At 47.2% G+C, this 27,637-nt stretch overlaps 3 protein-coding genes and 1 pseudogene across 19 annotated transcripts in view; 3 read left to right on the top strand and 1 right to left on the bottom strand.

Moving 5' to 3' along the window:
- Positions 1 to 1,654: 1,654 nt before the first annotated feature.
- Positions 1,655 to 27,571, top strand: LOC133390944 (embryonic polarity protein dorsal). Of its 16 annotated transcripts, none has more exons than XM_061660452.1 (8): positions 1,655 to 1,937; positions 3,047 to 3,507; positions 7,691 to 8,223; positions 17,291 to 17,317; positions 17,512 to 17,571; positions 21,977 to 22,411; positions 22,475 to 22,869; positions 22,944 to 25,017. In XM_061660452.1, the coding sequence occupies exons 3-8, from the start codon at positions 8,199 to 8,201 to the stop codon at positions 24,897 to 24,899; spliced, it is 2,898 nt and encodes a 965-aa protein (XP_061516436.1). In that variant the 5' UTR covers positions 1,655 to 1,937; positions 3,047 to 3,507; positions 7,691 to 8,198; the 3' UTR covers positions 24,900 to 25,017. The 16 variants fall into 16 exon arrangements, with proteins under 16 accessions (XP_061516436.1, XP_061516440.1, XP_061516439.1 ...); XM_061660455.1 differs by having other exon boundaries at positions 1,696 to 2,467; positions 17,294 to 17,317; XM_061660449.1 differs by having other exon boundaries at positions 1,696 to 2,467.
- LOC133393816 (uncharacterized) lies at positions 9,950 to 11,785 on the top strand (annotated as a pseudogene). The gene is made up of 2 exons (XR_009766408.1): positions 9,950 to 11,456; positions 11,535 to 11,785. The product of XR_009766408.1 is annotated as an uncharacterized LOC133393816 (transcript).
- LOC133393817 (uncharacterized) lies at positions 11,486 to 14,759 on the bottom strand. Its single transcript, XM_061660464.1, has 2 exons — positions 12,067 to 14,759; positions 11,486 to 12,005 (listed from the first exon to the last, which is right to left on the bottom strand). Exons 1-2 carry the CDS (start codon positions 13,360 to 13,362, stop codon positions 11,808 to 11,810), a joined length of 1,494 nt encoding a protein of 497 aa, XP_061516448.1. The 5' UTR covers positions 13,363 to 14,759; the 3' UTR covers positions 11,486 to 11,807.
- Positions 25,212 to 27,637, top strand: part of LOC1271394 (ras-interacting protein RIP3) — a 3,587-nt gene continuing 1,161 nt past the window's right edge. Inside the window, exons 1-2 of the mRNA XM_061660465.1 lie at positions 25,212 to 25,347; positions 27,522 to 27,596. Coding sequence (XP_061516449.1) covers positions 25,272 to 25,347; positions 27,522 to 27,596 — 151 coding nt within the window. The 5' untranslated portion in view covers positions 25,212 to 25,271. The remainder of the gene's footprint in view (positions 25,348 to 27,521; positions 27,597 to 27,637) is intronic.

Below are 27,637 nucleotides of genomic sequence, written 5' to 3'. Positions count from 1 at the left end.
AAACACTAACTGTACTACCTGTACTGCCACTATTGAGTTGGCAGTGGTACTAAGGTGAGCGACTTGTGGGCACCTCACGCATTTATTAAAATTCTAGGACCCGATGACTCCTTACCCAAGCACTAGGGGTCATCCAGGCGAGACGTTTCGGCGCGTTAGGTACTCCCACGACGCCAACGTATCCTGGATCGCTGAACTGTGTATGACTAATAAAGGACCTTTCACTAGTGATGCGTTGAAAGCGAATGGATGGACGTTCTGTTCTACTTCATATCACTCTGTATTACTCATATTGTTACATATTAAGTAGCAGGCCCAATAGCAGAGTGTTCCATTTCTGTGGTTTTGGTCCTCGTTTTTTGTTTGTTTGCCAACCCCATACAGCCTTTCACTCTTTGGCAGTAAATTGACCTATTGCGATTGGATGAATCATCGCTATCAAGTAAATGCTGTCAAGTCCACCGTCACCCCATCCTCAACCCAAGTGACTCATTTGTGCAGGGATGCTCCGATACAGCCATCATAAAATGGATCTAGTTACACTCCATTTCAGTTTCAGGGGTCAGATCAGTTGATGCATTACTTCGCGTTGATAGCACTGACAAATTATTCTCCATTGCATGGTACATGTTTTGGCTGTTTGGCGTAACCATTCCACTCAAACGGTACATAAATGTAAATAAAAACCAATAAAAACAAATAAACTATTATACCATCTCGCACGCGTTGGCCACTCATTATTTGGCGGCTTCTTTGCGTTTCCGTTCGTTTCCCAGACCGGCGTCTCAATTACCCCCACTCGAACCTAATTGACCCGGTTCGGCACGGTCAAAGGGAACGGTCGTGGGATGGGAGAAGTCATCGATACGGACAATCACAACGAGTCTACCCAGCCCCTGGGTCTGGGTTTTCCGGATCGAGCCCCGTACCACGAATTCCCGAAACAGGTAGCTGGCGCGAATGAATGTTGATTTAATTTGTACTGTCGATATGCGCGCGCAAGTACCATACACCCCCTCCAGGCGTACATGGCGGCGACGATGGACGACAGTGGCGCACAGACACGCTCACGTCTATTAGCTTTCGCGCGTCGCCGGCGCGCGTAATGGGGATCTAAGTAGGCAAGTGTGTATTGTGTGCTCTGTTGGTATTGTATGCGTCCGAGTAGTGGTGATCATAGGGTTGGTGGGGGGGATGAAACAATCATTAGTTTTGTTGTGGAATTTGTATAATAAAAAAATATTAAAAATGAAGAGAAAAATCGAATTTATTAAGTTACTATGAAAACTCATTTTAAACTGATATTGTAACATTAAACAAATATAGATATATCTTCTAATGATACCTGTCCCTCATCGCGCTCGTCACACTGTGCGAACTGGTTGAAAACAAATGATGACATCATAAACTGGTCTCGGTGGTATCAGTGTACTGTCCGCTCGTTGCGGCCACACTAGAACCGAAAGGCCCTCTCCGTGCTCTCTTTCGCTCACACTCAAACTCTCTCATTCTCTCCCTCTCACACACATATACCCCTTCCATCAAATGCACGTGTTTGTCGTCGTTCGTTCGGTTGTAAATGGCTAAATGGCTAGAGGTTCGCGCGGCAAGGGCAAAGAAGATGATGACGATGATGGGTGCGGAAAATTGGCGGTGGGACCATCGAGACGCGGATATACACACGGCCAGCAGTGTAGTGGCTGTGACTGTGTGTGACAGTAGTGACTGCAACACATTCGCGCTCCGCCGTGGACGAACATCAGCATCCAACACAGCACGATAGAAGTAGTATTAGTACGTTTGCTACTAGCGCTGTGTTAGTAAGCAGCAGTAAGCCACAACGGCGAAACGGCACGTAGTGGTGCCCCAATACACAGCGGCCCCTTCATTCGCGAACGGGTAGAAACGCGCCGTCGTCGTCGTCTCCCGACACCTCAGTAAGGGTTTTTTGTTGTGTGCTGTTGTGTGTGCTCCTACTCTGTTTATATTTTCCCAGCGTGCCAGTGTGTGCGTTAGTTTTTCCGAGCACGCTTTTCCCGAACACCGGTGTGACGGGTGCGATCTCAGGACACACAACAGTTTCCCGCACCGTTGAGCGACGGCGGCCTTGCCAGAAGGTTTGCAAACGTCCACCCGATAGGATCTCGATCTCGCTTGGTCGCCGCAGGCAAACAACGGAGGAGCCCTACCGAAGGGAAGGTTTTATCAACTGTCAAAGAGAGCTACCAGAGAGCAGTGTGTGTGTGCGCGCTTATTGTACTGGAAAGACGTCAAGAAAGTGTTAACAAACCAGTGGTAATGTGATAAGTGTGTACGGTTTTTTTATGAGTGTTCAGTGTGAAAGTTTTGATTTCCGTGATTTTACACCAGAAAATCAAAGACACAAAACAGCAAAGGAAATAACGCCGATCGCGATCGAAAAAGCTCGCTTTGTGGGGTGATTTCGAGTAACGGCGTCATTTTACAGGTTAGGAATTCACGGTCGGCTTAACACCACCGTGGTGGCAACCAGTACAGAAGCACAGGTTCATCCTGTCAAAACAATTAAACCGATTCGATTAGTGATGGAATGATGGAAGAAAAGGGGTTTTTTGCTTGCTTTTTCCCATACGACAAGCTCTTTGTTTTGTTTTTGTTGCACTTTTTTTCTGTAATTGTCTACAATTCACACTGCACCTCAGAAGTGCATTATGGTTTGAGCGGGCGCTTGGGAACCCTTTTTGGGGTGTACTTTCCAGCCCAGTACCGGCGCAACACAATAAAAACAATCAACAAACTGTGGCCGCGGATTCGGTGCTACCGTTTGGTTCAGTTTTGGTTCGCTTTACGCGTTGTTGTACGTTGCACCAAAAGGCAATAACAGTAGTAGGCTTTGCCACCTGCCTTCTCCAAAAGGGGCTCGAAGGCAGTAGGCCGCGAGTATCTTATCATTTTTGCTACTACCGAACGTTAAGTTATCAAGGGCCCGATTATGCCGAAGGGACGTGCTGCCTCACGAATGGTCTTATCATTGATTTCTTCTCTCTCTCTCTCCCTCTCTTTTTAGTGGTCATATTTTACCAACAAAAATAACAACAAGACATTAAAAACATTTAGCGACATTGATTAACCAGAGCACAACACAGAGACGAAGGTCAGTTAGTGCCTTTGCTGTTAAGAACGAAGTTGGAGCCGGAAGCGGCAAACAGTGGTGCTCGGGGCTCGGTTTTTTGTTTTTTTTTTTTTGCTGGCTGAGACCCGGTCGGTTGACTTCTCAAGTGTGTAGGAGATCTGCTTACGGATCAGTGCGTTTTATTCTTGGACACGATACATCCACAGCGGGTGTTATCAAGTTTGAGTGCGTGTGTTTTAAGTGCATGTGTGTGTGTGTGTTTGTGTGTGATTGTGTGTTTTAAGCTGCAGCTGCTAATAGGAAGCTATTACACATTTTATCAAATCCAGTACAGCAGAACGCATTTGCTGAAGAATTAAAGACTTAATTTGCGTACACTATTTGGATGCTGTAAGGTAAGTTTTCGCTTATTTCTTCTCTTATTCGTTATGGCCTTTTCAGTAAAGCACGATATTATTATACCTCACTGATTGCCGGTTTTTTTGTTTGTGCTTTCACACTGACTACCCCGCCCAATTTCACCTATTTCTGTTTCATACACACCGTGCAGCGAAACCACTTGATCTTGAGCACACAGCATATCCGCGCTACCAACTCCAAATCATAAACCAACACCTTCCTACGTGCCCCTCCCTTTCTGGCTGTGCCCAACAGAAGCTTTTGGATGTGCATGAGTCATCCGTTTCCGCTTCGTGATTTGCACCACCTCCTCCCGTCGCCTACTTTGGTCGAACGTAACGTGCACGAACGCATACGATTGACTTTACTTATTCACACTGCCAGGCTGCTATTCCCTCTCCCAACCAAACCACCCACCAACCCCCTCCCCTTCTTCACTCACAGTCATCAATGTCGTTGTGCTGTAACAAAAACATTCATCCACAGCATGCTCCGATAATATGTCGCAACAGCTAATAATAATAATAAGATGGTCCTCGGCTGCATGTTGAGTGGATTCCGTGGAATTGGTTTTGCATGAGCGCTAAAAGGTCACTTGTGATGTCAATAGACCTTAATTTAGTGTGTGAAAACATATACGATGGATAGAATGCACACAGTGCATCCTTACTTCACAAGTGACGCAAAGTGCATTTACCACTGCAAGAGTGACGCACAGTGCATCCACTACTTGCAAAGCATGTTGCAGATTGAATTCGCAGCACAGACACAGTCATTCTGGGGGATACGGTAGGTCTAATTTAGAGGAGCCGTCTTTTCTGCTTCTTTTTATTCGTCCCTTTCCTTGGTGTAACGACCTACGGCGATCATACTGGCTTCATATAGAGTCTTACTTGTAAACCCAATAACAATCAGTCCTTGTTATGAGCGGACGAGTACAGATGGGAATCGATCTGGTTCGACCTTTGAAGACCCGGCGCGGCTATCAAATAGACCATTGAACCGTTCCCAAGAAAGCCTCGATTTGGTCCATAAGAAGAGCGAGTCTCTGAAGTCACCCTAATAATCGTTTCAAAGTTGGGAACTTCTCTAGGTTTAAACTCCAGAACTTCCGGGTTTTCTAAGTCAGAGATGTCTCATCTTTACATCTATATGGACTACATGTAGAAGTTGTCTTTCCAAAATCAAACCATAAAAAAACATCAACAAGTACCATCATTCATCTTCCGCCGGATCCGTTTTTCCCGCCTTTCGCTTTCATAGCGCACCAACCAATCATAATCCCTTGCAGTACATTACATTACATCACCTCCAAACATGCCCATCCCATCCCATATCAGAGAGGGTAAAACCGCTCATACGCTCTAAAACCCACCGAGCCTCCCGATCATTCGCGGTCAGTGGCACAATTTTCCCGCAAAACACAAACTTTCCCGCACAAAGCTCATCCTGTGCCATTAGACGCACCCGCCAATCCTTATCGCCCCCGGAGAGCGTCCCAGTGCGTATGTGAGTGTGCGCGCATGTATGTTTTAACATCACCTTGGGGAATCCCCAGCAACACCTTCGAAATGGCAAAACCGGTTTAGCCTGTCATCTCCACTCCCCCTTCTTGTTTCCCTCTCCCTCTCTCTCAATTAATTCTGGATCTACGATTGAATAGCTCGCGACACACAGCATCTAGTGACCGGTTTACAGTGCACTGCGCAAGGGTCTTAATTAAGTTCGCTCCACAATGTACTCACACTTGCAAAACAAAAGCAACGGCCGTAGCATAAGTGCAGGATTGTACAATCTATATGACCCATTCGTTGACCAGTTCCACCCCATTGATGACATTTATTTTTAATCGCCTCGTCTTCCCGACTTACACCTTTTACTCTTGTTTTTTGCCTGTTGTTATTGTTTCTGTTCGATGTCACCGACGTCGTGTGCCCGGTAAAACCCAAACGTAAGGATTTTCCCATTCACGAGACTTCACGCGCGGGCCGGACGGTGCGATTGTGCGTACGACACAGGTGGGGGATATCCGTGGCAAACGTTAGAAAAAACAAAAAGAAAAATACAAACACGCTCGCGAAACGTCACCGCTTGCTTCGGTGTGCAGATTACGCAGGTTCGATGCTGCGCGCGCGCCGTATCTGTGAGTGTGTTGGATCGAACGCTGCCAAGTGGTTTGTGTGACACTAGAGCTACCGAGTAGGAAACATTGGATGTTCGACTTCTTTCCTCTCTCGCTTGCTCTCACTCAGATGTAAGCGATACACACGATCTCGATCGGCTCCACGCGCCTGCTGGACTCCAGCCGTATACCGTGTGTTTGATGTAGGAAAATCAGACTGTGTCTGTGTCAGTCTGTGTTAGTGGGGTGCGCACCCCTTCGCGGGTACCACCCTTGCCACAGCTCGCTTCCCCTTCCCATTATCATCCTACTCATACTTTCAATCACTGATCGTGGGGCCGTTTCGAATGGATCGCCCCAATCACCACTACCACCACCAACACAAACGGTGGCCAATCGTTCCGGAACAGGTTCGCGATCAACCACTGACACACGCACACACAGATGCATTGCTTCCCAGTTTCACCCTATGTTGCGTCTCACACGCGATCGTGGTCAGGGTTGGTTTTTTGTTTCTTCTCTTCCACTCCGTTGTCTGTCTGTATGTAATCTCATCGCATCGTCCACATACAAACCGGAACGGCGGTGCGAGCGCAGTGTATATTTTGCCCGTTTGTTTCTCCGTATTTTCCACACCCCTCCTTGTCCCTGTCCCTGTACTCTTCAGTTGATGAGGCGGTCGCGCGCGCGCATGTTACGATCGGCGCCAGAACGAAGCGGAGGAGTACTTACGAGGAGTCGGTTTCGGGAGCAGCTTTAGCAGATCTGTGCTCAGACAGTTTTTCGTCCTGCTGCAGAACGGTTCAGTGTTGAAGGCGTCCTAGCTAGTGCACCGGGAACTTCCCCGGGGATAAACCAAAACCATTGGAGGATAGCAAAGTTTGCTTAAATTGTGCACACAAGGAAGAGCTTTCGATAAGTCGATTGCTAGCGGTTGCCACCAGCGGTGGTGTGTGACATTGTACCATTTGCCGGCGGTCCCGAATGGTGTGCGCCTGCTTCTGGAGCACGGTTAGTGTTGAGCTGCAAGTGATAAGGGCAGCCTCGGATGCCCCGTTGGCAGTGAGTGTGCTGAGTTTTGTTGGTTGTCTTTTTGTGACTAGCCTTGGGAACAAAAAATCAATGCAAAGGCGGAAATGTGATAATACGTTTGGCTGCATAGTTAGAACACCCCAAAACTCAAACGAAAGTGATCGCGCCAAATTTAAGCTGTCTTTTGTGCAGTGTTGACCCATTTAGTGTTAAATAGTGCGTAGATGTTTCAACTCAATGCATTGCTCCAGTAGTTGTACCGATGGTACCTTTCACTCGCACTACGATTTCTCTAAATTTGACCCATTGCTTCTTGATGTGCGTGTTCTTGTTCTCTCCTATTAGTGCTGTTTTTATTTTGTGTTGTTGTTCGCGTCCCAGACAGACTCTGTCGGAGTCTCTGTCGGACAGGTCTGGAAATGTAAACCTGTTTTCAAATGCTTCTCCCACTCAGAAGAGACCTCTTTTAGATTACGGATCGGTACCAGTAAAGCAAAAAGCCATCCCAACAACTGCTTCTTAATGTCACACGCATTCGATTAAAAAGTAGCGAAGTAAAAGCTTTTATTCCACACGCTACTGCTTGGCCGATCAACAGCCCTTTTCCCCGTCTGCACAGTATCTGTTTCGTGCTTGAGAGCTTAGCTTGCCTGTTTCCTCTCTTGCTTTAACACGCTACACACCTTTCCCACCATATTTATTGGTTTGTTGTTGTTCCACCTTATTCCACCCCTTGTGCATGTGGTGAAGGCGTGCTTTGGCCTGTACGTTATAGTGTGTGCTAGTGTTTGTGATCATGCGTGTGTGAAGTTTGTCTATACATGTTTTTGAAGTGCGCACTTTGTTGTTTGCCTGTTTGTTCGTCCACGCTTGTGGTACAGCTTTCAAAAAGCTTTATATTTTTGTTTGCATTTGAAAAGATTCGAGTTCAGTTATTTTTTTTTTACTTTTGCTGCACTCTTATATCGTGTAAGAGCAAACAATTCAACCGTTGTCGTTACTCTGTGTTCTTCTCTCTTTCCCAGGCGTTAGTGATCTAGTTTATTGTATTGTTTGTCATCGCATCAACAAGATGATGATCAGTGATGTTTTGGTACAAGTAAAAACGTAATACATTAGTACAAACAGTAACTATAACATTTTGAAGTTTGGACGTGAGCATATTGAAGAAGCATAAACTTTAGAGCTTAATGGCGGAGTAGGGCGTACTACAAATCAGCAACATTTAATTGAAGCAATTATTATTACCGTGTGCCATTCCTCTGTGTTGGTGCTGATTACCCGACCACCTCTGGTCAAGTGTTTCTCTGTGTGTGTGTTTGTGTTGTCCACAGTGCGAGAGTGCATTCACGTGCCCAGCAGCACGACTGCACTTGACTTCAACGTCGAACGAGGTTCGACATCGTCGGTTCACGCAGCCCGTCGGTGGGAGTGAACGTTTGACTAAACCACAAACACATCTTTGGCAGCAAAACAGTACATCAGCATCAAAATACTATAGCAGCCATATACTATTCACACCACACAACAGCAATGGCGGGTTATGTCAACGGTGCAGGTATGGTTTGTGTATGCTTTCCATTATGACGCGTAGTGTTTTGAGTTTGCTTCATTGTTTGTTTGTTAATTTCGATCATCAACTAACTGCTAGTTCAAGCACAATGTCTACCGCATCGGGTGGAATCTCTATAATCAGTGTTTTGGATCAGACGCATCCCGATAACCTAAGGGATTGCACTTTGCCAATCCTGTGTCTAGAGCCATCTATTTCCTTTTGAACCATATACCAATACCAATTCTGGGAATGTTGCTAATCAACAATACGAAAAAAGACCTAAAAAGCGGTCTCGAAATAGTAGCGTCGAAGGATTTGTGCTTTAATCTGGAAATTAGGGCATTCTAACATGTGGGTTGGAAGACTCTGAGAGTTGGGTAGGGCGGGAACATGCTCATTAGATTATCTTGATAGGGAAATCCTCCATGACTCATATCGTAGAGCATGGGAATAATGATGCTCTACATCACTTCACCATCATTTCCACAACCTCACTAGAATATATGTCGCATCAGTGGCTGGGCATTAAGTTCCTGGTATATTCTATTGTTTTACACTCTCCAGACAATATAGATTCATTATCCTGAATTTCATTTAATGTATCTTAATCTCCTTAAATTTCATTTTATGTTTGAATCATATGTATGTAACTTAACAACCAATTTCTAGTTAAAAATAATACTACTTCTTGTGGCATTGAAGATAGATTTCTAAACCCCCTGAATTGCCAACATTATTCCGGTGGCTCATGAGCTATCAAACATAAACAATAAACGCATCATTTCTTTCCCCATTTTACGAGTGGTACTTCCCAAAAACAAATCTCCCTCCCCCTCGAAGAAACCGTAACGCCACTGGCACAATACGTTACGCCGTCTATCGAATACTAATGCGCTGGAATGTCACGCAATTCTGTAGCTAGCAGTTTGCATCGTAAACTGTTCTTATATTGCCAAAAATCCCCGACTGCTTTGTTACCTGAGGGCGATTTGATTTTCTTTCCTATTTCTTATGCTCTTTCCTCCCCATGAGTGTGCCTTGTATTCCACATGTAACTTCTAGTTAACTGTTACTTTTATTCAATCTTATCTCCTGACCATTCCAACTCTTTCTACGATACAAATCAAAGCCTATCGAAATTTACATAACAAACAGCTGACCTTGGTGCAGGCCGACTTGCCCTTCGTGCCGGTCTCAAACCTCATCTTTCACTGCGTCTCTCGTGCGCATCACCGGATGCATCATGTGGACGCCTGCTGCAACGCATGACCGCATTCGAGCGTTCGCAGATTCACAAGACCCGCACAATGATCAACTATTGTGTTCTAATGCACGCGATTCCCGGCCACCCTGCATCATCATCATCATCATCTTCCAGCGCAGTGCGTGGCACGATACATCTCCGAAAGCACAATACCACCTTGGGGAAGCTGTACCCTGACGTATGCGAGATATCATTTGCGGGAGATGTAATTTTTAAAATATATTTCCCATAATTGGTCCGATATCACCTGATCCGGTTGGATGTGAGGTGGTAGCATCACCACTACAGGGCGCAAACTGGTTGTCTGTTTTTGTTTCTATATGGCCGTATGTATGGCAACTACTACTCCACACCCACATCCACCCGCTCGCCGGGTTAAAAAAAAAAAGCCGAACAGAATGCCTCCGGTCAAGTGTTGATGCGATGATTAGGAATTGTCTAACTCACGGGGGTTGGGCGTTTGGAAGCGGTGGAGAGGGCATGGTCGTTATTATTGCTACTGATTATAATGGCGTTGGTCCCGGGTAGAACTACCCTTCCAACTCTCTCAACCCTCCCAAACACACGTTACGTGGCGCATTTATTTCACGCGAGTAATGATGATATCGACGGGAGCGTTGAAGGGCTTACGGCCAAGCCTAGGTCGAATCTGCTATTCAGTTTGAAACCGGAGCTCATCCAAGTCAGCTCACCAGCAGTAAGCCTCCACCGTGTAGTGTACGCGTGTGTGTTTTTGGAAGCTCGTACGAAACGTTTTGCGCAACAAACAATGCGCAAAATGCATCGCTCGTTCGTCAATGTGCTGCAGCTGGTGCTGCTGGTGGCGGTAATGGTGTTACTAAGTGATTTATCAAGCGTTTCCGGCGCTTCTAGCAATCCGCTAGCAGATGACGAGGAGGTGACAAACGCTACGATGGGTATTGTGGAAAGTGTATCCACTGCCCGTGCCGCCATGGAACGCTTCAAGCAGAGCGTCCCAAGTGTGGACTATCTGCAGCTGGCCACAGCCGGGCTGCAGGAATATGTGGCCAATGTTACTGGGAGGTTCGAGGCAACGTTTAAAGACTTCACCACGCGTGAGCTCGAATCGGTACAGCACGCACTGATCGAAACGATCCGCTACCTGAACGGGTACGAGTCCGTCAACTCGATCTCGATGCTGCAAAACCTCGACTACAGCATGTACAACCACAACCTGCTGCGCTCGATCAACAGTGATTTGCGGATCGCATCGATCAGTCTGTCGGAGGCGTTGTTTGAGCAGCGCGACGTGAGCGTGGCGGTGGATGACATCTTTGCCGCAACGGATAAGCTGCAGGAAAATGTGATCCGACTGGCGGACGTTATAGAGAAAGGAGAAGCCTGGACGGTGGAAACCAATGCACGGGCCCTGGCCGCCCAGCAAGGGTTCAACGAATCGATCGACCAGTACCTGAACGGGTCACTGACGCAGGTGGAAGATATCGTAACGGCGCTGGATGATTTGCGCACCTACGAGGAGGATATGTACCGGCGGTTTAAGGAGAAGATCTCGATCACCTTCCCAAAATCCACCACCAACTACTTTATCGCGCTGAAGAAAGCGCTCGAAAATACGATCCAGAAGATACGCATCAACTTTGAGAATCTGAAGCTCTACAAGCACCGAGACATTGAGCAGTGGCAGTCGCGTGGTTCCATCACCGCCCCAATCGGTTACATGACGCAGGTGGCGGTGCAGGTCGCATCCGATCCGATGCTCTCGAACGATTGCACCGAGTCGTACATCGACAAGGTGCTCACATTCCCGAACTTTACGCTCGCTCACGTGAACGGCTGCCTGGCGGAGCAGACGGCAAGCGAGGAGAAAACGTTCGCGATCATCGCGCAACTGCTCGACACGTACGTGGTCGGGGCGATCAATGCGTCGTACGGTGCGTTTGACATCTGCTTCCGGTATGCGCCGCGCAAGCTTAACCAGTGTTTGGAGTTGGTAAGAGCAAACAAAACAGTGAAATCAGGTTTTGTTGAGCTGTCGCTTTGATTTTGGTTTTTATTTAATTTGTTACAGAACGGTTACGAAAACAATTGGGCTAATGGAAGAATCTATAATGCGGCGAAACAGGTGGAATCGTTGGTGGATAGTGAGATACAGCACAACTTCAATGCGTGTGTAGCGCAGAACGGGTACTTCCTGAACTATCACAACATTCAGGAGATGTGCATCTACAGCAAGAAACGAACGCGCTATCGTAATCGGTGGACAAAGAAGTAGTGGTTCAACATTGCCCCATTCAATAAAGTTATGCCTTGCGAATGCTATTCCCTGTTGATCTTTTTAATTTCACGCTAGTGGATAATACGTCGACGTATCGGCGGCGGCAGACATGATCCGACAAGATTCACGGAGTCCAGCGTTTCTAACGAACTGCAATACGCGATCATTGCACAGTGGTAGCTCTTCCTGGACCTGCTGGAAGTACAGATGGCTGGCAAGATCGAGCAGGAAGAACTTATCCCTGAAGTCAATGGTAGCAACGATCTGTAGGATTAGAGATCAATCAAAACATGTCCGCGTTTACAACTCCACCTTCACTACTTACATCATCCAAACATTCGCTCATCCTCTCGAACGGTTGCTGGAAGCAGATATTCAATCGCCCATAGACTGCGGTAACGTACGGCCGTAGGAAATTATTCGCAAGCGACACCAGCTGCGATGAGCCTTGATTTTCGAGATTCGTCTGCTCGGTTAGGCATGCCGCTACACGTGAAGTCACCTGTGCTGGAAGCGCGTTAAACGTCGTAACAAATCCAGTTGCGCAGAAATTTTCACCACTCAGTACGTCCAGCATGACGCGCGTGTACAGATCGGTTTCTTCTCGCAGGTAGCTGAGTGGGTTATTGCCCTCTTTGAACAGGGCACTCGTCCGCTCGAGATTCTGAGCGACCGTTACCGTTCGCTGCAGCAAGTTCCCCGTCAAATGATCGATCGAATGATTGAGCAGATTTAGCTTCTGATGCACGGACTCGCTAAACAGTAGCGGCCAGCGGAAGACGAAGCTTTCGTTCGTGTCTTTGAGGTGTGTTAGAAGCGAGTCGGCCGCCGTCAGAAAGCGGTAGAACGATGTGTTTGATGCAGTATTGTACCGGTCAACGTTGATGTTGATAGATGCCTGGTTTGTTCTTAGCAAGGCATACGATCGGGCTTGGAAGTCGTTGGCAGCACGAACTGCTGCCACCAGGGTGCTAACACTCGTCGAGTACTCGCCTGATAATCGCACAGTGTATTCCACTACATCCAGCAGCTGCTGCAGTGTCCCATTTGCCGACACTACCTGCAGAAACTGTTGTGTGTTTAGCGGCTGTCCAGCAACCGGGAGGACCGCATCACCCAACCGCACGAGTACTTCCGCCAGCTCTTGCACGTTTTGACCGAACGCATTCCGCAACTTCTCCAGATAGCTGGCCGTGTTGGAATTCACATCGTAGTTAAACGCCTCCTTCAACACCTCGAGCGAACTGGATAGGTTTCGGTTCCACTGTGCCACACCCTGGACGGCCAGCGTAAGCCGGGTGAAGACGACGGCCGGTGCCGTGGTACGATCGACGGCAACCTGTGCCACCTCGCGGAACACCTGCCCCATCACGGTCGTCGTATTGCCGACGTAATCGCGCAGTGCCGCCGCTCCAGCGCTGAGAAAGTTTGAAGACGTTGGGTTCAGTCCACGAACCTGCAGCTGGGCGGCGTCTAGATTGCGCACCACCGCGGTGGCGGAACTGGCAAGCCGGGCACCTTGCGGGAGCACATAATTGTTGCCGAAAAAGGGACTTCCTTCGGTACAGGCGATTGCAAGAAGCAGCACAACGACAGGCACCTTCACTGAACTAGACGCCATCGTTCCACGGTTACTAGTGTGGTCTTGGCAGTGGACGAAAGGCTTTCTTATAGTGGTGCAGCGATTGTTATCGCTATCGTAAACACGATATCGCTGTTAGATTTGCTTTTGGTGGAACCGGTGGCAGTAGAGCGTGTTGGTGGTTCCCCATCTTGCAGCTAAGGGGAATTTCTTGCTTAACTGCACGCCCCAATACAGAAGCTAATACTGTCTTAGGTAGTGCGCCTGTCACACCTGCATCAAGGTGTTTGCAGTTGCTGCAACAAAAACCGTTTCTGAGAAGACGTTACGATTGCGTCTGTTTGCATTTGGCGTCTTATCTCTAGATGAAAGCAGTGAAAGATCTTAATATCTTAGCACTCTACGCTTTCAAGAATCGTTCCGAGAACATTAAAACATCAGCAAGAACTTCTGTCTAATTAACTTGTAGCTGTAAGTACACGACCACACGTCTCTCGACAAGTCAATCGCCTCTGGAGTCGCTGATGACTGGTCAGAAAACAAGAAGTGCAGTAGCAGCAGTCTAAAACAAACAACACCGTCTGTGATGCATTTCCAACCCTCCCTGGGTGATGCACGATCGCTTTCACCAGAAACAACAGACCAGATGACAGACAGGCACTGTTTATTGTTTATTGCAATATCATACGACCACCGATCGGCCCATTGTTTGTACACAAGCGGCTTCAGTTAATCGTCCCGTGTCACGCACGGGAGAGAATGAAAGAAAAATCTGTCTCAGTGTCATGGCGCTTGTTGGAGCAAAACAAGCAAAACATCAACAAAAACCACCACCAACCGGCGGGTGAAGATCACGATCGGATGTGGCACCCCTGGCCGCGAGGTGAAGAAAGAACAAAATGATGGCGATGAGAGGATAAAAAAGAACTTTTAATCCTAAAGATGTTCGCGAACCCACATCACTTCCTTGTTGGCGCGCTGCGGCGGCACTTGCACTTGGACAAAAGGTGTGTGACAAGCGCGCGACCGCGGTACATGCGGTACATTATCTTGCGTTTTTGTCTTGTTGGTGCATCCGTTGTGCAAACTGAACCATCCCCTGCTAAACACACAGCTCTGACCACTTGCTGTGTGGTGTGCGATGTGGGAATGATCTTGAACCGGTTTCACCAGCATCGGACTGCGTGCGTTACACGCTTCCCATCTGTTTGCTTGGAGGTTGTTCGTTCGATTTTTGTTTTATTTGTTTCGCTGCATTTACCACCCACCTAAGCCCTGCGTCGCGTAGTTATCCATTGCCCTGTTTCGTCGTACCAAACAATGCATGATGATGATCGTGCATGTGGTCGTGCTCCGAGTCCAAGAACATCCAGTGTAGACGTGTAGTGTAGCGTAGTCGCGTAGTAGCAAACTGCTGTTGCTATTTATACACCCTAACCCTTCGTGTGGGACAGTACTGCACAATACCAGACTGCGCGCAAATGGTGCACAGCACTGAAATATTGTCGCCATTTCCTCGATCTCGACCTTGAGCGGGTGGATTAGATTCAACCGATTGTGGATGAAAAGAGGGACAGGATCTTCGGCAGCAGGGCATTAAGTGATCCGATCATTTATCCGAAAACGTCGTCATGCTTGCTTCCGTGAGCAGGCGAAGATGATACGTATCCATCCATTCCCTGCCCACCCCGGTCCGATCAAAGCCCCGGATCGAGCGTGATGGCAGCATGATTTACGACGCGAAGCAATTTATGGCCATCCATGGTTGATGTTCGAAAATTGCATTCGGTGTATGTACCCTTCCATCAATGCCACGTGCCCTGTAGGGGGGTGGCCCTTGTAGGGTGACTGAACGCTCCCCATCCCTCGGGGTCATCAAGGCGGAACGGCGGTTAAAAGTCAAGGAAAGCTGCGTACATCGCTTCCAGCAAAGAACAAAGCCAACGCGCGGGACATCGCATAAAAGCGGGAACAAGGAACCCACATGCTAATTGTATGTGATGCAACACATGCTAAATCTGTCATGGATCGCTTCTCATTTTTTTGTCATTTTGTTGGAGGCACTTTGAAGTCAATTCGCAAACTCGCACGCGGTTAATTAACAGAAGGTACTGCTCACCCCATAAGTGACTGCTCATTAATCTTGTCCACATAGGAAACCAGCACGCTGTTTTATTAACGTCATTTTTCTGTGTACACGATCGCACACGAACGAAAAGTGTTCAATTGCGTGTTACGTGCCCAACCAATGGGGAGTGGTGGACCATTCCATTTCATTCCCCGATGACAGTGACTGCACCATGCGCCTCCATCGGGACGGGAGCAGACAGTAAAAAGTGAAAATGCATTCGCAAACCCAGAAGCTACCTTCAGGGGGAGGTGATGCACATTCCTTTACTTTTGCTGGAAGGATGGAAACGATTTATGGAACTTTGCGCTGCTCTAAATAGGAGGAGCTGACATGGGCTGGGATGACAGTGAGACATGATGATCTGTGTGGGATGACGCTTGGCACCTTTCTTTTTGTGGTAATTAAAATACCGAACAACAGGTCCTATCCCCCCGATGCGTGGTACGCGCTCCCTAGGGAATGGAAAATCTTTCTCCAACAAGTGCGCTGGCAAGTGTGGCTTCTTTGTGTGCAGCTCCTTGGTGTTTGTGGCACGTTCCAACAAGAACGAAGAAGGCAATGCAATCGCTACAGGCCAGACTGACCTTGCTACAACCTTAAACTTGGCTGCTTGCTCAACCCTACTATACAAAACCGAAGCTTCCGGAGGTCGTGATTTGCATAGACAAAACGATCCACGATTGAATAATGATGCTTTTGGGTGGGCTCATGCTGCTCACTTCCTGTCCATAGTCTGTATCCCGCGGTCCTGGGGGCTCGTCCAGAGGTCGTTACTACAGAAAGACTGAGTTATTACTTCTTTTTGTGTTCTCTACACTCACCTGTACAACCGGTGAGGTACAAAAGACGTATCGTGCGGGTCGTTTGAAGCGGCCGCTCGATATGAAAAATAAAAAAATATATGTAAGCAATCGATAACGCGTTACCATGCAAAATGGATGGTGGTCAACAGAAAGGGAACCATCGGTGGTAGTCCCACAAACACTAACTTTCTTACCGATAAAACTTTGGAAGTGGAGGAATAAAAAACAACAACATAATTCTACCTATGTACATAGAAGCCACCCCATGCTAAAACATAACACCTCGTCTGCGGGCTCTAATACACAGAGGAGGGAAAGCACAACAGCCCCCATTGGAATGTGTAACTCTCGCTCTTTCTGTACAGCAACCCGCTTAGGACCACACGAACCACACGAAATTCCTTCCCACCACACATTCTCACTCACAATGCTCACTTCCGCAAACTACCACGCTGACCAAGACCGTGGATTCCGTGACCGGTTTTGCGGGGTCGGTCGGTGCTTCGTAGAAAACGCCGTTGATTACCTCCTCCGCCTAGTCGGAGGGGAAAATGGAAGGAAATTGAGCTAGAACATTTCCCCACAAACACACCGTTGAGGGGGTCCTTTTGTGCTCGGGTTCGTGGGCCGGGACTTTCACAACCACTTGCAATGCAATCGATAATAAACATACCACCAAGGGGGAAGCGCATTGTTGGGAAAGAGGAAGTGACAGATGAAAGTGGAAAGGGGAGGACGAAGAAAAATTCTTGACATTCCACACAACCCGCTCTACGGAGGAGAATCATTGCGACGGGCGTTAGGGTGGTTTATTTTCACTCAGTTTTTGTGTCATGCGTTTTCGTGTTAATGCTCTGGTTAGTAACTTACAAAACATGTTTATAAACACAACGTTTGTGGCTTTGTTTTTTTTTGTATCAGCTCATCTATTCTAATCAAAATATTTTCGCATTCTGTGTTTGTTTGAATGCTCTTTAACTTACACGTTTGTTCTCTGTCTCTCTCTCTTTTCCTTTTTGTTTTTACATTCTAGCAGGAATAGACCTGTTAGATGATATTAGTAAGTATCTGCGCCTTTTAGTATGCAATCTGTTTACTTTGACAGCTGTCAAAGTAAAAAAACCATCATCAGTTGAATAATTTGCGGAATAAATTAATACTAATTAAAATATTCCAACTTTCGAATAGTTACTCATTTTTGCCTCTCTCTCTCTCTCTCTCTCTCTCTCTCTCTCTCTCTCTTTGTTATTACAGATGCAGCATTTCTACCAATAGAGGGCATTCTAGGAGAAAGTGACCTGTTGGATGATATTAGTAAGTAGCCATGCCCCTGTTATTATGCAATCTGGTGAACTCAACAGCACGAACATCTGTTTCACTCTCGACCTTGACCGAGGAAATCCCACCCGCAAACCACGTGCTTGACAAATGCATTTAGGCTAGACTATCTTCACGCTATCTGTTTTTCACACTTCAGGCGCTATCAGACCGTACCGGATGCGCCCAATTGCACGGCTGCAATGCAATCCGGCTAGACGGAATATTTTTAACAATTTCAATTGCGATAGTCAAGACATAATTTGCTACAGTCGGCTTTGGAAAAACAAGTGGCGTTTATTCGTCCATCAGATACAAAGAAAATTTCTAGAGATACAAAAAAAACGAAGGTACACGATGAGTGTTTGTTTTTGGACAGTGGTGTAATTAGTTTCGCACACATTGATTTATGATGTCTCTTCTAGGGAGCGTCTTTTGCTCCCTATACTCGTATGACTAAGCCCCAAAAGATAGCAATCAATCCTGCTGCTGTGGTTGGAAATGGTCCTTACTCTTTCTCGTTTTCTGCGGCAATGTCGTAGGCGCACCGAGCGCCAAATAAATTGGCGTGATGGTGCGCCTGATGTCTATTAGTCATAGGGATAATTTTTAGCATTGAGCTGCACTGAACGCTACCACCGAGAAGCTGAAGAGTTGTTTATGATAATCTAAATCATTACCTCTCGTTTTGTGGCGCGGTTTGAAAGAGTTTAAAGCACTTATTTATACGATCTACGTCTTACAACTTGTTGGGGATACTAGTTAATAGTCTGAGCTAGTGTTACTAGTATGGATTAGCTCCTCACACACACATACACACACAATGACTCAGCATCTTGAATGGCTTAAGCTGAAAATCATACCCCCATTTCCACACCAATTCTTGGAAACCCAAAACAGCCGTCCATCCGCTGTCCTGTCTATCGTCGTGCTGCGCGAGTAACATCTTGCTCTTGATCTTCCCTAGCGTCGCACGGAAGATGTGTTGGTCCATTGCGTCACATTCGTGCAACAAAAAAACAACCACACGCCCGGTGTTGACACGCCAAAATATAAACAGTACAAAGGTTGGGATAAACAGAGGTGCGTTAATCGATCTGAGCGCAATCGATCACCACTGCTATAAAACGCGAGCAGGATAGATGATCGGGCGAGAGAGAGAGAGAGAACAATCGTTCTAAGCGGTCAGGGTTCGTGTGCTAGGTCAACGGTCGAGGATCGGGAATCGGCAGAGCGCGCGAGAAATATTGACCAAATAAGGGCATGCGCAACAGAAGCGATTTATTAATCAAAGTGTGAAGACCCAAATTGTAAAAAAGTGTGAATAAATTTGAACCAATTAAAATAAATATAATTTCAAATCCACGCTATACAAAGGTCTTGTTATCGCTTCCACACCCGGCAAATCCACATCATACAGCACCTGTCACCTAACATTCGATGACATGAAAAATGAAAAGAACACTTTTCAGAACTGCTACGCAGCATTACACTCCCACCAATGATCCAGATCCAAAACGTGCTGTGGGACAGAAGGGTGAACACAACCCGAATCCTCATTAAATACATCAACACAGACTGTCCTGTAAAGCCAAAAAAAATACACCGCGCGGGTTGTCTTTTAAATGCTGACACCCTGCTTCCGATGAAAACGGTACGCCAAAAACGCTGCACGACGACGCAGCCGCGAACGATCATTGTTCGTGTCATGCATTTATTTTTATGTTTGTACGATCATCGTCATCGTAACATTCGGCCGCAACACCAGCGCAGCAAAAGGCAACCAACGCACGTGTTTCATGTTGGCTGCGGATCTCGTGCTAACGCGTGGGGAACATTTTCGGACAATCATCCTGTAAATTGTTGCTGTTTTTTTCCAACAAGGTGCTGATCACGCAAGGGTCTCGTGTGCCAACTGTGAGCTGTCACCGCGGTCGGAATTAGGCCATTTTCGCTTAATTATTGCTTTCACTAAGCATTTCGCTAATCGATCTACTTTGATATTTCCAATCTTTCCCAAGAGTATGAGCATTCAACTTCCTTTAAAAAGCCAATCCAATGACCTTTACATCTCCCTAATCGCCGCTCACACGCGAAAGCATATTGCTTGGGGTTACGTTTTGTCGGTCAGTTTTGTTCCCTCTGCCTATTCCTCTTCTTCTCTCACTCTACCGAACGCACACCAACACAAAAGTTAGTGTCAATTTTCCGACCGACGATCACTGACGTTTGAACGATCAGTCTGATCCGCCTCAAGAGAACGCGCGTACGTTCTCCGCTGAGAGAATGTGCCTCTCTAGTGACCTATCCCTACAATCGCTAGAGCGCTACGAAGAGAAAGAGAGCACGAGAATGCTCATGCGAGAGAGTGGGGAAAATTTTCCCAACATTTTCCCTCATTTTCCCAAACGGTAGCGACCAGTTTTTGCCTCACGCCAGCACACGCAAGTCACAGTCGTCGAACCATCGTCGGTGTGAGATAATTCGATTCGTGATCATTGAGGTTCGGTTACTTTTACATTTACAGTTTAAAATCCTTTTTCGCGCTGTTGTTCACGCTAAAAAAACGTATCCAAAACTTAATGTGACCAAGTGAAGTTTTGTTTCGGTCCTGAAACTACCCGCTTTAGATAACTTCCGAATCTGCTGTGCTGTGTCAAAATCTGCTTCATTCGCTGTACAAAATTTGCTCTTTCCTCTTCTTCCTACTCTTTTTACTATGCTACTTGGTGACTAACCTAGTGAAAAAGTTCAAAACTTCAATCTTCTTCATCCAACCAGTGTCTAGGGTCAATTCCAATACTAGTTAGAATGGAATTCTTCACCCAATCTCGTTGTCCAGTGATTGACCTTTTTTTTTGGCCAAAAGAGAGGGAGTTGGGGCTTAAAAATAATTTTCACCCAGTGAGATGCAGATGTTAAATGTGTATCTTCTCCCCGGGAACGTCTAAACGTCCGCTCAACATGACTGCTGCAACTCCCGGCAGGGCAGACAGACGCACAGAGTACCCGTTGATGCAGGCCCCAAACTCAGGCCCCGCCACAGTGGCTCTCGATAGTGCGATGAAAATGTTTAAAAATAGATTTCTCCATTACAGTCAGGCAGACATTCAATCGGGTAACCGTGCAAACCGCCCAGTTGGTGTGGTGTGGTCGCAGACACAACCAGATGATGAGAGATGTAGGAACGGTGCTAGCTCACCGGGAGCGCTTCTAAATGAAATAGAAAGTGGAAAATTAGGAGATAGAGAGATAGACAGAGAAGGAGCGAGAGTGTTGCAGCAGAAGATTTGGATTTATTTACTTTATTTCCTAATATTCGGAAACATTTGAGCGGGCAGGATCTCTTTCTCTCTATCTCTCTCTCGTGCTCTCGATCCCTTAGCTGAACACCTTTAAGCGGGTGAAGTTGGCAACGAACACACTGGGAGAAGATCAGGTGTAGTAGCATTGAAGAAGAAGAAAAACCTCAATTTGAAATCATCGTACAAAATTAAACAAACTCGATCATACAACACGATCGATGGTGTGTTCATCGCTTTCGAATCGAAACGATCTGTTATTTGCCTGTACGCTAGACCTACACATACCCTCCTACCATTAGAACCTATATTTAAATTCGTAACCAGTTGTGCTGTTGTACGTGTAGATATCCAGGATTACCAGGTCATCAGTAACATCCATTCCCAATTTCCCTCATGTCTGTTTAGGTATCTAGACGATCTCGTGTAATCTGCGCTAGGTTCTCTATGTACAAAACCTTCCCAAGATGTCCTTTCCAACGCGTCCATACGACCCCCTTTCTTCCGGAAGTGTATCTCGCTTTCGTCCGACTGGTGATGATGCCTGCGAGCGACGTTACAACTCGTCTGCCTCATCAGACACGTCCACGTCCTCGTCCGACTACGAGTATCTCAATCTCTTCCACAAACTCGATCATCTCCAACGATCTCCCCTGGCCGGCATGTACAACATGATCGTGCACAGCAATCCCGACATAGTTGTCAATAGTGCCGTGTCCACTTCTTGCTCTACCGGTAGTGCTGGTGGTGATAAAGAGAATGTACATACAGTTCTTCCTTCCCCAACTATTACCGTAACATCGCCTCCACCACCTCCAGCAACTACAACGTCCCAAGAACAGCACGAATCTCCGTCCAAAGAACCTATATCTCCAATAATACCACCAAAACCAATCCAAAAACCATCTCCCGCGCCCCAACCGGAAGGTAATGATTGTAATTGTAGATAAAATCTGCTCAAGACACTTGTGCTTTGTTGTGGAATTGCTTTTAAGCCTTCGTGTACTGTTGATGTCCCGATTTAACACTGTCCTTTGTTTGTGTACACTATGAGATCGTTATCTTTATGCCACCGTTCTTTCTTTCTTATCCCCCTACAGTTCACGTAATCGGTAAAGATATACGCGAAGAGATGCCCCCAGTACCGAACCAGCGACCGTACGTGGAGATCACGGAGCAGCCGCACCCGAAGGCGCTCCGGTTTCGCTATGAGTGCGAAGGCCGCTCGGCCGGTTCGATCCCGGGCGTCAACACCACGGCCGAACACAAAACGTTCCCGAGCATACAGGTGCACGGGTATCGGGGTCGGGCAGTGGTCGTTGTGTCCTGCGTCACCAAGGAAGGTCCCGAGCATAAGCCCCATCCGCACAATCTGGTCGGAAAGGAGGGCTGCAAGAAGGGTGTCTGTACGGTGGAGATCAACAGCACGACGATGAGCTACACGTTTAACAATTTGGGCATTCAGTGCGTCAAGAAGAAGGACGTCGAGGAGGCGCTCCGACTGCGCCAGGAAATTCGGGTCGATCCATTCAGAAGTAAGTTCGCTTCGCTCGAGCTCTCTCGAACTTCAGATATTTAATTCCCATTTAACTTTGCAGCTGGATTCGGTCACGCGAAGGAGCCCGGCTCGATCGACCTCAACGCTGTCCGACTGTGCTTCCAGGTGTTTCTCGAGGGTCAGCAGCGGGGCCGCTTTACCGAGCCGCTCACGCCGGTCGTGTCGGACATCATCTACGACAAGAAGGCAATGTCGGATCTGATCATCTGCCGGCTGAGTGACTGTACCGCCCCGGTGTCCGGTGGCAAGGAGATCATACTGCTGTGCGAGAAGGTGGTAAAGGAGGACATTAAGGTGCGCTTTTTCGAGAAGAAGGGCAACGCGACGGTGTGGGAGAACTATGCGGAATTTTCGCACACTGACGTGCACAAACAGGTGGCGATCAGCTTCCGGACGCCACCGTACAGAACGATCGACATCAGTGATCCGGTGCGGGTGAGTACCATTGAGCAACCCGAGAGAGGTATTGGTTGTTTCTGATGCACTCCCTTTCTTTTCTTTACATCCAGGTCTTCGTACAGCTGGAACGCCCGTCGGACAACACCTACTCGGAGGCGCGTGACTTCCAGTTCATCCCGCTAGACACAGGTAGGCGTCGGTTTTCGGCACTGCACCGTGAACTCATGAAAAATCCTAGCTCCGACACGCCCGAGAACCAGCTGTTCAAGCGCATCCTGCTCGAGGGCTCGAACCGGTCCGCCCTGGAGCAGCAGATGAAGCCGACCAATGGGTTCGCGCCCCAGCGCCCCGAGCAGGTGGAGGTGATCGTGCTCGACACACCGAACGTGGAGGACAAACCGTTCGTGGCGGAGACGGTCACGAGCGATCAGAAAACGACCGAATGGATACAACGAAACGAATTCAACGACGGTGGTTCGGGCTCGGGCGATGACAATCAGATGGTCACCGGTGACACGAACAACAACGTTTTTCAGCCCAATTCGTTCGATCTGCCCGATGGCACGAACAACCAAGTCGATGAAAATGCCAACGGAATGGTCCCTGTTGCTACTGCTGCTGCTGCTACTACTGGCTCTGCTGCCGTTCCGGATGACGATCAGACACTGAAGGAACTGTTGGAGCAGGTGGCCGAGCTGGACGAGATCTACACGGATCATCAGCTGCGCCGGGAGAACCTAATGCTGGAGCAGGAGTTGAAGCAGCTCGAGCAAACCGTCCCCGTCCAGCTCGGCTCGCCCGGTGGCCAACCGATGGACATTGACGAGGTGTTTGACGATGCGGCGACTTACACCAGCCTTCAGCGTGCGTTCAAGAACCCACTCTCGATCACGCTCGGTCCACCGATTCCACCACGCCCCGAGCACGCCAAGCTGGACGCGGGCGTGTACGATGCGGTAGAACCACTGCACGTGCCCACGATCGACGTGACCTCGCTGAAGCGTGATTCGCAGGAGCTGGAAAAGCTACCACCGCTGCCACCGAAGCGTGCCAAACCGAGCGTACAGAACAAGGAAAACAACGCGCTCGACGCGAACGACGAGGTGCTGCTGAACACGATCATTCGCAAGGGTTCGATGCGCAGTCTGGCCCCGCGGCCCCAGTCCGATCAGATCATCATCATGAAAACTCCCGACAGTCCGCTCAACAAGAAGCTTCCCCCGACGCCACCTACTTCCCCGACGAAGTCGTCCTCGGGTGGCAATGGGGCGAATGATTCTAACACGCTGCCGAAGAATGACGCCAAGAAGCCGGGCTTCTTCTCGAAGCTTTTCTCGCGCAAGAAGAGCAAATCCGACCTGACCGCTAGCACCAACACGCTGAACCGCAAAAACACACCGGGTGGTTCGAAGGAACCGAGCCTTTGCGTGGACTTGGAGGGCAAGGAGGGTCAGTCGACGCATCGTAAGGGTTCGCTGCGTGATGCTTCTGGGGAGAAGCGCAAAACGGGCAAACCGGTCGCGCGCAGTGTTAGTAGCGTTAGCGCGAGACGACCCGCTTCGGATGCAAACTGTCCGGACTACATCTACATCCCGCTGAAGGGCGATGGGCCGACGGGTGGCATGCAGTCGCGCAACGGTGGCAGCGGTACGCACCTGTCCCTCCCGGGCAATGATTCGTACGAGCGGGCCAGTACGGCTTCGCTGCCACCGCTCGATCGTAAAGCGGTCAGTGCGCTGCAGCTGGATGTGCCGATACAGGATGGAAATCTCGAGCTGGTCGCGATCGCGGACGCTCGCAGCATAAAGAATCTGGTTGAGGGTAACTACGGGGTACAGCTCGACCCGAACGTCGATCTGACCGAGGCGGAACACTTTGCGCTGTACACGTCGATCGCACCGAACGCGGCACTGAGCGAGTTTGACGAAACGTCCTGCTACTACGCGCCGGTTGAGCCGAATCCACTCGCCAGCAGTTCCCAACAGTATCCACTGAACCAGCAGCAGCAGCAGCAGCAGTTCCAGCAGAGCCAACTAACGCGAATGGTCACCGATAGCGATGTTTGAGAGGAGCTGAACCATTTTATTTTTGATCCCCTTTTATGCCCGGAGCTACTCCAGAGCAATGATTTCTTATGCATATCATAGAGCAATTGAAACTCATCCTGTCCAGGACACAATGATACTAATGTAACGTTTTTCTTTTCTTTTTTGTTTTTGCATATTATTTTGCGGTTTTCGCGGTCCTCCCCACACACACACGCGTGTGCACGCAAACACACAAACCAACTGCTTGTTTCCCAAAACAAAACGCAAAATCTGAACCTAAACGCAGTCGATCTCCGAAGAAAGCGGCAGAAGCTGGCGGGTTCGTCGAATGTGTTTTTGCCGGTAGTAACGGCCCCATTGCCGGGCCCATCGCCCCCGAGCAGTCTGGGCATGCCGGGCAATATACCGAACCTGTCGCAGCTGGACGCAACCGGCGGACAGAGTGCGTCGACGAGCGGTTTACCCCGTAAGTTACACCAACATCTTTCGAAGCTTTGCGGGGTATTTTTTTTACTGGTTCTGGATACACCATTTCCCCATTACCCGCACAAACACACATCTTACATATTTTCCTTCCGTTGCGTTAGTCTTCTTTCTTGGTGGAGGGTCCGTTGTCTACTTCGTCCATTCAAACTGTACACAATCACTAAGCTCCATAAGCCCATCCTCACTATATAGTTGATCTCTTTCGACTTCGTTTACCATTGGGTTTACTCATTCTCATACTGTAGTTATCGTCACTTCGTCCTGCACTAGTCTTCGTGTTTTTGTGATATTTATGTGTCCAATTTGGTGTCCTCTGTCCTTTTTCTCTCTTGCTGTGTGTATCTTCATGTCTGGAGATGCTTCCGTCCACAATTCATCATTTTGTAGAATCAAAACACACACAAAAAACAACTGTTGTTTGGCATTTTTGGGAGCAAAACATAAAGGGTTAGCCTCCATTTTATTGGCTTGTCTTGGACTGGTGGAGAGGTTGTAGTGGAATTCGAGTTGGGATGTTGGTGGTTCCTAATTGTTGTTTGCTCCTTTGGGCTCATTGGAAGTTGTCGTCGCCGGTGATGGTAGAAAATTGGAATTGATCGTACCTAAACAAATAACAAGTAACAAAAAACCAAAAAACTACGGTAAAAAGGGTTAACTAACGAGTGAAATGACACACAAAAAAAAACAGTAAATCCGTTACAGCATAAACTCGTAACAATTTGAACGAAGCAACATTGCCATCTATTTGTGAAATTTGTTAGCAGCACGTGCGAGAACGCGCATGTGCGACCCGGTGCGTAGGACAGTTTTGAAAATAACGAACCTTTATACTGTTGCCGACATTGTCCAGGGGGAGGTTTGGGGGCATCTAAGGTGTTCAGATGTTGAATTTTTGTATTGGAATTAAAAAAAAAGGGACTCGTGTCAGATTTTTTGACAACCAGATGAAGCGGAACTTGCTCGGTCAGATGTTTGTAGGAGAGCTTTGGAGAGCGCAGTAGAACGAAATACCTTTTTTACAATGTTTTACTTAGCAGGGGGGCGAGAGTTCCTAACACGAGCCCTATTTTATTATAATTATAGTGAATTTTGATCGGATGTCATTTAAAAGCGTTTACATGTACTTTGACACTTTGACAAAAAAAACATGGAAGGTAGTAGGTAGGAGCTGGTAGTACTAGTACTTTGCAAAGTGGTTTTGAGTTGTTTTGAGTTGTTTTCTGTTTTTCTGTTTGTTTTTTTTATTGTTGGTCATCTCGAACGAATTTGGTAAACTATATACCTAAATATATAGAATAAATCTATTAAAAATTGGTGACTTAAAGAACTGTAAAACGAAGCAACTATTGGGCACATTGGTCTTGCTGAAAAGGAGAATTTGAGTGCAGTGTTCTACAATCTCTATATAAAAACGTCTTTGTAATAATAACTTTAAAAAAGAAACTCAAAAGAAGTAAACTCAAGTCTTGCAGCAAGCGAAATATTGAAACCAAATACAATAATACAAACAAACAAAAAACTCCCCTATACCACTTATACTAGCAATTAGGTAACAAATGTGAGCTCAATGTTGGCTCCGTAAATTTGTCGCAGAGCGACTTGAGTTAGTTTTTACTAGTTTAATACTTACCGAAGATGAAAGCAGCAGCTAAGCGTGAACAGAAAAAAATGTGAATCTTTATAAAAGATGTAACAAATAAAAAGCCGTGGTGTGGAAAAAGTGGAAAATGAGTTGGAAGGCGTTGAATTTGTTAATCGTTGCAGAGAGTGTTTGTAGGTAAATCGGTAAATTACAGGCTAGAAGTTACGTTTCGCGTCATCTTTAGTACAAGTGTAAGAGTAAGTGTGCGTGTGCGTAGGTACGATTTAAGCGTTAATAGTGTTCACATCAGCTAACTGATTTAGAATAGCGTGTTTATGTGTACGTGTGCTTGTTTGAGTGGCTTTGACAGTTTTGTTTTTGGGTTTATTTTTTACTTCATCTGTTAGCTTCTCTAAAAATTTCTAATCATACTTTCGTGCATGGTTTTATGTTAATTTTGTCATTTTTTTAAAATTGTTTTTGCATGCTTTTTTGGTGGTGTTACTCTTAGCTAGTTGAATATGTAAATTTGAATTGTTTCTTAATTCTTTACATGTTTTCTAATTTTCCAGGCGGTATTTATACCTACCACAATGCAAGTGCTTTTCAACAGATGCCAAAAGAGGAAATCAAAAATGAACCTGGAGGTAAGCAACAACTTCAATTTATCTGTTTTACCTGTTCTACT

This window comes from Anopheles gambiae, chromosome 3 (genome assembly GCF_943734735.2).
Source record: "Anopheles gambiae chromosome 3, idAnoGambNW_F1_1, whole genome shotgun sequence".
NCBI classification, from domain to species: Eukaryota; Metazoa; Arthropoda; class Insecta; order Diptera; family Culicidae; genus Anopheles; species Anopheles gambiae.
This window is presented reverse-complemented; position numbering and strand designations above follow the sequence as displayed.